This window comes from Nanorana parkeri, unplaced genomic scaffold (genome assembly GCF_000935625.1).
Source record: "Nanorana parkeri isolate BGI_ZX_2015 unplaced genomic scaffold, ASM93562v1 scaffold1327, whole genome shotgun sequence".
Taxonomy (NCBI): Eukaryota; Metazoa; Chordata; class Amphibia; order Anura; family Dicroglossidae; genus Nanorana; species Nanorana parkeri.
Genome location: NW_017307595.1, coordinates 234,652 through 242,950, shown reverse-complemented (window position 1 = coordinate 242,950; position 8,299 = coordinate 234,652). Strand labels below are relative to the sequence as shown.

The 8,299-nt window shown below is 43.2% G+C and overlaps 1 protein-coding gene across 1 annotated transcript in view; it reads left to right on the top strand.

The window, feature by feature from the left end:
* The first annotated feature begins 2,532 nt into the window (after positions 1-2,532).
* LOC108797731 (natural cytotoxicity triggering receptor 3 ligand 1-like) overlaps positions 2,533-8,299 on the top strand; it is a 10,043-nt gene continuing 4,276 nt past the window's right edge. The window contains exons 1-3 of the mRNA XM_018569382.1: positions 2,533-2,546; positions 5,814-6,143; positions 6,550-6,849. Coding sequence (XP_018424884.1) covers positions 5,828-6,143; positions 6,550-6,849 — 616 coding nt within the window. The 5' untranslated portion in view covers positions 2,533-2,546; positions 5,814-5,827. The remainder of the gene's footprint in view (positions 2,547-5,813; positions 6,144-6,549; positions 6,850-8,299) is intronic.

Here is an 8,299-nt window from a genome sequence, read left to right as displayed (position 1 = left end):
ATAAAACCTTTCCTTTATATTTTGCAGAATACCCATGGAAGCCATTGGTGAAAGAGATACAAACACCCAGTGTATTCCATGACACCCCAGTCGCCCTGCACTGTCACATCTCAGAGTATTTCCCTGACGCCATCACTGTGATGTGGCTGAGAAGAAGTGAGAGTCAGGAGTTATGTGAGGAGACTGAATATAAGGTTAGCAGTACAACTACATCCAGGAAAGAGTCTGATAACACATACAGCTGTACAGCCACTCTGACCATCATCCCCAAACTGAACGTTCACCATGGGGCGGAATACATCTGTAGGGTGGATCACCCCTCTCTGGAGACACCCATTGAGAGAAGAACCGAAAAACTTTTTGTGGATGGTGAATGTTAAATTATCTCAACAAATAAACCGTCACACTCTGTAAACGTCTTTCTATATCTTCTTATGGTTTAACAGGGGAGGAAACTCCATAAAGGAGATCTCACTTAAAGTGACACTAAACTCCGGAACTAAATCTTAAAAATACATTCAAATACCTGAACTCTGAACAACAATGTATCTTATTTGTGTATCACTCGGCTGTAGATCCTCCAATCATCACTGAATTGGTGCTGACACTGTCCTTCCTTCTGGAGGGGGGCTACTTGTGTTCCCTATGGTTGTAAAGTAGTCAACACTACAAGCTGCCCCCCCCCTCCCCCCCCCTCTCCCGAGATGGACTACAATCTCATGTTCAGTTTACTAATTTGTATTGAGATTGTAGTTCATCACGGAGCGAGCTTGGAGCGGTTACTACTTTATGTGGAATGCCCATGTCACTGCTCCTGAATGCTAAAGATTCCTTTGCTGGTCTAGCTGTTCAAGAGAACATACCTGTAAATCTGAGGCACGGGCAGCAGGAATGGTAAGTGGTATATCTCTCTTGTTTAATCCTTTCCTGACCAGAGACCTTTAAAGTTTAGACACGCAGACCGAGATTACCAGCGTTGGTATCAACTAACTCTATGACTATTTTTTCTGATTGACAGCAGGTCTGAGAACTAGGGACACACACAGTTGCACATTCCTAGTGCTCTACTGCAATGTCAAATACCATTTTCATGGTAAAGGGCATTTTATTAAAAAGTCGCCACAAAAGGGTCAACGCAGTGATTATTTTCAATGTCTTATTGTTGGTAACAGAGTCTTATTTTAGGGCCAAAGGTTGCTTACACAAGACCAATGTTTATCTTTATTCATCCGTACCTTTTCACCCAATACAAATCAATAGACATGTGCGATTCGTTTCGTTCCGAATCGAAATTCGGACGAATTTTCAGAAATTTGGACATTCGGATGTATCCAAATTCCGAATTACAGACATAACGAATGCAAATGAATCCGAATTTCCATTTCCGAAATTCGGTAGCGTTAGTTCGAACGTTCGTTTCATTTTCTGTTCTTATTCGTTTCTTATTCGTTTCGTTCGTTGGAGCAAAGTGACATTAGAGAAGGAGAAAAATATTTTTCCCCCTTCAAATGTCACTTTGCTGCAAATGAACGAACGAAACGAATAAGAAACGAATAAGAACAGAAAACGAAACGAACGTTCGAACTAACGCTACCGAATTTCGTCCGAATCCGAATTCCGAATTGACTTTCACACCCGAATCCCGAAAAACGAAATAACACAAATCCGAATTTAAAACGAAACGAAACTAAACAAATTTTTTGGCAGTGCACATGTCTACAAATCAACATTTCTAAATGAACCAGTGTTACTGTAGTCTGTAGTCTATAAACGGAGCAAGCTTGGAGTGGTGACGGCTTTACAACACACAGGGACCATGGGGAACAAAAATGACACAAGGTAAGTCTATGGACGTGTGCACCTGCATGCAGACACTGTGGGACAGGAAGTGCCAGCAGGCTCAGAGGAGTCAGCGCTGGATCGGAGACCCGCCGCAGCGCTGGAGGGACAGATGAAAAGGACAGGAAAGAAGAGGAAGATCGGATTAAGAGGCATCATTTAAGGTGCTGACATTAACATTGGGGGGAGGGGAAAATATTTTTGACTTTAATGTCACTTAGCAGATATCAGAAGGCTGACTCATCTTTTTACAACAAGCTTCCTGCTTTTGAGTTAAAATTGTCTAAGGAGTGCACCTGTACATGAAATCCCCAAACTTTCCCAGAGGACAACACGAACAGGGAAAACAGGTTTAATATATCCGATTTCCATATGATTTCCATTGCTGGGAAACGAGGATCTATTTTAAATACAGTCTGCGGGAAATACTTCACTACCTTCATTCCAACACCCTTATTATCATGGATTAAAATATACGTTGTAGTAGATCAGAATTTCAAGAAACAAGAAAGTGGACGGGTATAGCTTGGGCAGAACACAGTCCTCGATACTCCTAAATATTGTCCAAAGTCCATATTCATGGGATGAATGTGCGCCAAACTTCTCAAGAGTTAAGAGGGACACGGCGGTCACCACCTCACAGGAGATTGAAACAAACACAATGTATGGAAATCTTCTTCTTCTTTTCCCTCTTCTGTGTTTTACAGGTCAGTCACTCTCATTGCTTTTGTTTCCTTTATTTTAATGAAAAAAATTTAAACTGGCTTGTTATGCTTCGTAGTTAACCACTTGAGTCCCAGCACCCTATATCTGTATACATCCCAATTGAGTCCCAGCACCCTATACCTATATACATCCCAATTGAGTCCCAGCACCCTATACCTATATACATCCCTCTTGTGTCCCAGCACCCTATACCTATATACATCCCAATTGAGTCCCAGCACCCTATACCTATATACATCCCTCTTGTGTCCCAGCACCCTATACCTACAGTATATACTGTACATCTCTCTTGTGTCCCAGGACTTGTTTGGGATTTGGACATGTGATAGATTGTCTTACAATTCACTGCTTTGTTTTACAGTCATCCTCCTCAATGTTAAAGTGACACTAAACTCAGGAGTTACATTTAAAAAATGCATTTAAGCCACTTAACTCTGAACAACAATGTATTTTATTTGTGTATCACTCGGCTGTAGATCCTCCAATCATCATCTCTCTCTCTCACCCTCTCTCTCTCTCTCTCTCACCCTCTCTCTCTCTCTCTCTCACCCTCTCTCTCTCTCTCTCTCACCCTCTCTCTCTCTCTCTCTCACCCTCTCTCTCTCTCTCTCTCACCCTCTCTCTCTCTCTCTCTCACCCTCTCTCTCTCTCTCTCTCACCCTCTCTCTCTCTCTCTCTCACCCTCTCTCTCTCTCTCTCTCACCCTCTCTCTCTCTCTCTCTCTCTCTCTCATCATCTCTCTCTCTCTCATCATCTCTCTCATCCTCTCTCTCTCTTTCATCCTCTCTCTCTCTCTCTCTCATCCTCTCTCTCTCTCTCATCATCTCTCTCTCTCTCTCATCCTATCTCTCTCTCTCTCATCCTCTCTCTCTCTCTCTCATCATCTCTCTCATTCTCTCTCTCTCTCTCTTACACATACACTACAATGTAATGTATGACATGTGCAATGCTAGATGTATACACTTAGAGCCAGGACTATGGGGGGTGCCGGAGGAACCAGTGTGAATTTTTCTTCATATCATCCTTAATGTCCCTCATGCCAAAAAAAAAAATTCAATATCAGCCAACAATTTGTGGCCTTTTTCTGACACTTTGTGCTTTGGCCCATTTATCAATTTCTTCAGTGTATGGCTCTGAATCAGGCACACAAGATGTCAATCCTCACTATTGCTCCTCGCTCTCTCTCCTGGCTATCTGTCCTCTCTCTCATGGCTGTTTCTCCTCTCTCTCCTGGCTGTCTCTCCTCGTTCTCTCCCCTGGCTGTCTTTCTCCTCTCTATACTGGTTGTCTCTCCTTGATCTCTCCCGTGGCTATCTCTCTTCACTCTCTTCCATGGCTGTCTCTCCTGGCTCTCTCTCCTGGCTATCTCTCTTCACTCTCTTCCATGGCTGTCTCTCATCTCTCTCTCCTGGCTCTCTCCTCGCTCTCTCTCCTAGCTGTCTCTCCTCGTTCTCTCCTGGCTGTCTCTCCTCGCTCTCTCCTGGCTGTCTCATCTCTCTCTCTCTACTGGTTGTCTCTCCTCGCTCTCCCCTGGCTCTCTCCTGTATATTCTCCACAAAAAATTGCTAGAGCGTTCAGGTTTCGCTGTATTTCTCAATACAGATTAGTAAACTAAACATGCGATTGTAGTCCATCACGGGAGCGAGCTTGGAGTGGTGACTACTTTACAACTAGTGATGGGCTCGATGTTCTGGATCACATTGCATTCGGAAATTTGGATCCCAAATGCCATTCGGGTCTAGCAGCCTCAGCTTTCCTATTATATGTATATACTGAACACAAATTTTCGTGTTCAGACCCACTCGGATGCACCAAACCAAAAAACACAAAGTCACATGTACGATTCAGTTTAGTTTTTGAACGAAATTCGGACAGGATCCGAAATTCGGGAACCGAAATTCGGATTCGGACACATTCGGATGCATTGGGATTTGGAAATTCGGATGTTTCCGAATGTCCGAATTTTGATTCGGAATGAAACAAATTGCACATGTCTAATAAACAGTAAGGAGTATGGAAGGGAAGCCCATACTTGTGTATTATGCTGTGCAGTGTGATCTGGAGGGCAGACACATGTAACTTACAGAATCTACTTCACTGTCTTCTCCTGACCACATTTAGGTAAGGTTGTGTGTATGAGTTTACATGAGCATGATGTCTGCTAAATGTCAATCACTGTTGAGTGGCCATTACTGCATGCGATGTGCTGCCTCCACCTGACTCTTCCCACAGGCCGGTATAGAGCAAGATGAAAAGACCAAGGATGGTCATGTAACCTCTTATTGTGCTGGATATTGTTAGATATAAAGAGAGCCTGTCTCCACTACCAGAGGGACATATTTGCAAAGTACACAGTAGTAAATGTCCTTGCTGCAACAGAAAGAGAATGTAGCACTGACTCCCAAAGGAGCAATTGAAATGTTGGGACCTCCTGCTGTTCCCAAGGGTGACCCAAAAGCCCTTTTGTAGTGACAAGGAAGGGCTTTGTTTAAGCAGGAATAAGCCCCGTAAGGGAAGTGCTGCGTAAGCAGTTGCAACAATCACAAGATTAAAGTGATTTCAAACATTGAAACAATTATGCTGTCTGAAAAACTGACCTGCCAGAACGCACTAGGCGGGTGAAAAGAAATCAACAGTAACAGAGGTAAATACCCTGATAACATTGAATAATGTAGGTGAAAATTCTGCCCGAGTACACTCTTCAAATCCTGTGTAACCATTGTGGAATAATAGAACAAGTCTACTGAGGATGGGGCCCTTGATCTCATGTTGGAGCACTCACCGTCAAAGTGAGAGTATTTGTAATCCACAAGAAAGGGAAGTGCATTAAAGTCCTCACACACACACACACACTACTATACTATACTATACTATACAATACATGTGCAAAGATAAAAAATGTGTTTCAGACTAATGAACGGAAACTTAAAATGTTTTCATTCGTTTTGTCAAATAAAACACATTTTTATGCTATTTTAGATTTGGCCACCAGCGCATTCTGCGCATGCACACCACCATCCTGGAGCCGGAGTGCATGACGTCACATACCGCACACGTCTGTTGGGGGCACAATTTTCTGTTCTTGCCTCGGGCGCAAAAGGTGCTAGCTACGGCTCTGTATCTAGTCATGCAAAGAAATATCCCTAACACAGGTTCACCTCACCTTAGGTTACTGTTATGTCTGAGTGAATCAGAATTTGTGTGTATTTAGCAAACATATAAACTTGATTTATTTTCGTCTCATGCAGCTGCTGCTCTACAGATGACGGGACCTTCAACCTATATGGCCAGCGTTGGATCTATTGCTCACATTCCCTGCACATTCACAGCAGATAAACTTCCTGCAGATCTCAGGTTTTTTGCAGTTTTTTGGTATTTAGAAGGAAAGAGGATCCTACGCTATGATGACATCGTAACATCAACTGACCCCAGATATTCACTGGAAGAAGATCGAGCATTAAATGGAAATGCTGATCTGACCATATCTAACACATCTGTATCAGACGGTGGAGATTACACATGTTCAGTGACCTACAGTCCTCTCCGAATGGAGAAGAAGATCAGAGTGGACATTACAGGTTTGATGTTTTTTTTTTTATGGGAACTTTTATATTCTGCTCCTTGTTTAGGGAGCTAATAATTATTTCTGTCAGATTGATTTCCTCTACCAACGCAGCATTTATATTTATCCTCATACCTAAAATTAACCTCTCATGCAAATAAAGGGCCCGTTTTCCTGCCAGCTCCCTGCCGCCCAAACAAAATAAGATGCAAAAAATCTTAAAAAATTGAGAGGTTTGCGTGATCACTGCTCCTCACTGCTGCCTCATAGGGGCTTGCAATCCTGTGACAATGTACTCATGTAATGGACTGGGGTGCATTCTCTCATAAGCTGTGAGTATTAATAACATAAATACATATAGTTATATTAATTTGATTTTCATATTACAGTCTAGACTTACTGCTTCCTTTATTATTTAACAGCAATACCAACTATTACATTTGTTAACAAAGTTGTCACTATGAGCACCAAGAGCAGCTTGAACAGTACAATTTCTGGATTCTACCCGGCAAAGATTGATATTAAATGGCTCCGAGATGGAGCGATATTGGACAATGTTATCATGGAGAAACCTCAGAGAGACCCGGATGGGACGTACAGTGTGAGGAGCTCAGTACCAATAACACCCACTAAAAAGGACAGAAAGCGGACCTTCTCCTGTAGAGTCCAACACGAGTCTCTTACTGCACCTCTCCAGGAGGACTTCCGGCTGGTGTATTCAGGTAAAAACACTAAATATTCTTCTTGAGAACGTAGATTAATTATTATTCCTCCTGTTTGTTCTGTATCATTTTACAGCTTATACCTGCAGTTTGTAATCAGTAATTTTAACTAGGCAACACCTTTTTTTTTTTTTACTCTATCCATATTTTTCTAATTTTCTTGCTTGTAATCTGTTGCTCAAGGTTTGATGATTTCAGTCAATTCTTCAAATATAATTTTTTTTATGTAATGCCATTTTACTTTCAGGATAAATAATCTTCTTGTTCTCCCTTTTCAGTGCTCTATGCTGGCACAGCTGAGTAATATGAAGAGAGAGGTTTGTTGCACTCCTTACCGGACAGCCCCGAATATTGGGAAGGGTGCTTGGAATGACCGCGGATGGTGCCGCCAGTTGCAGATAATATAGAAATGTCACTAGCACACCAGACTCCTTCAAGGATAATCAATCGTGGATTCATTCAGAACGTATGTCAAATACACAATGTGTATTTGTCACAGCGACCGGTTAGGTTGGATCTCAGCTGCGGAATTGATATGGATGTGGTATGAGAGAATACACCGAATCCATGACAGTACCCCCTCTTTAAAGACACCGCACCGGGGAGTCTGAGCGGAGAGGGTTTGGATGGGTGTCTGGAATGAAATGCCCTCAACAGTTTTGGAGCATGTACATCTGTAGAACGTTCCCAAGAATCCTCCTGAGGTCCGTACCCCTTCCACCTGACGAGGTATTGTAGTCTCGCGAAGCGAAGAGACGCGCCGGGCCGAATCCATGACAGTATTTGACATAAGTTCTGAATAAATCCACGATTGATTATCCTTGAAGGAGTCTGGTGTGCTGGTGACATTTCTATATTATCTACAGCTGAGTAATAGCCACACCTCTCAGCTTCAGCATAAGCATCCTTACACAGATTAACATTATGGAGGATAAGAGAGGGCATGCCTGATCAGGTCTATTAGATTACCATGTAGGATGTTATCATTGCACTGCACAGTCAAACTCTGGGGCCCTAGTGGGTTGCATAGTCATATTTAATCACACCATGCCACTGCTATAACAGGATCAGAGCTGAGATCACGAACTTTGGGGCCCCTTACACGGCTTTAGGCCTGGGCCCCTCGCCCCCCCAACACACCATAGGCCTGCCCAGTGGCTGTTCCACTGAGTCCACCCACTGACCCACCAATCAAGTCCATCTACTGGCCGTCCCACCGGGTGCTTCAGCGCACCCACTTTTATTTTAACACTCTTACAACCTAATAGATAAAATTGAATCTAACACTAAGCGCACTCCCTTATCACTAACACTAACTGCCCCTTATCTATCCACTATCCACTCCACCTCATCCCATGTACCCTGTATGGCCTGATAACCATGTAAGGGTCCCGGGCCCCCCGGGCTGCCTGGGCCCCTTACATAAGTATCGGCCGCCCCCCCCCCCCCC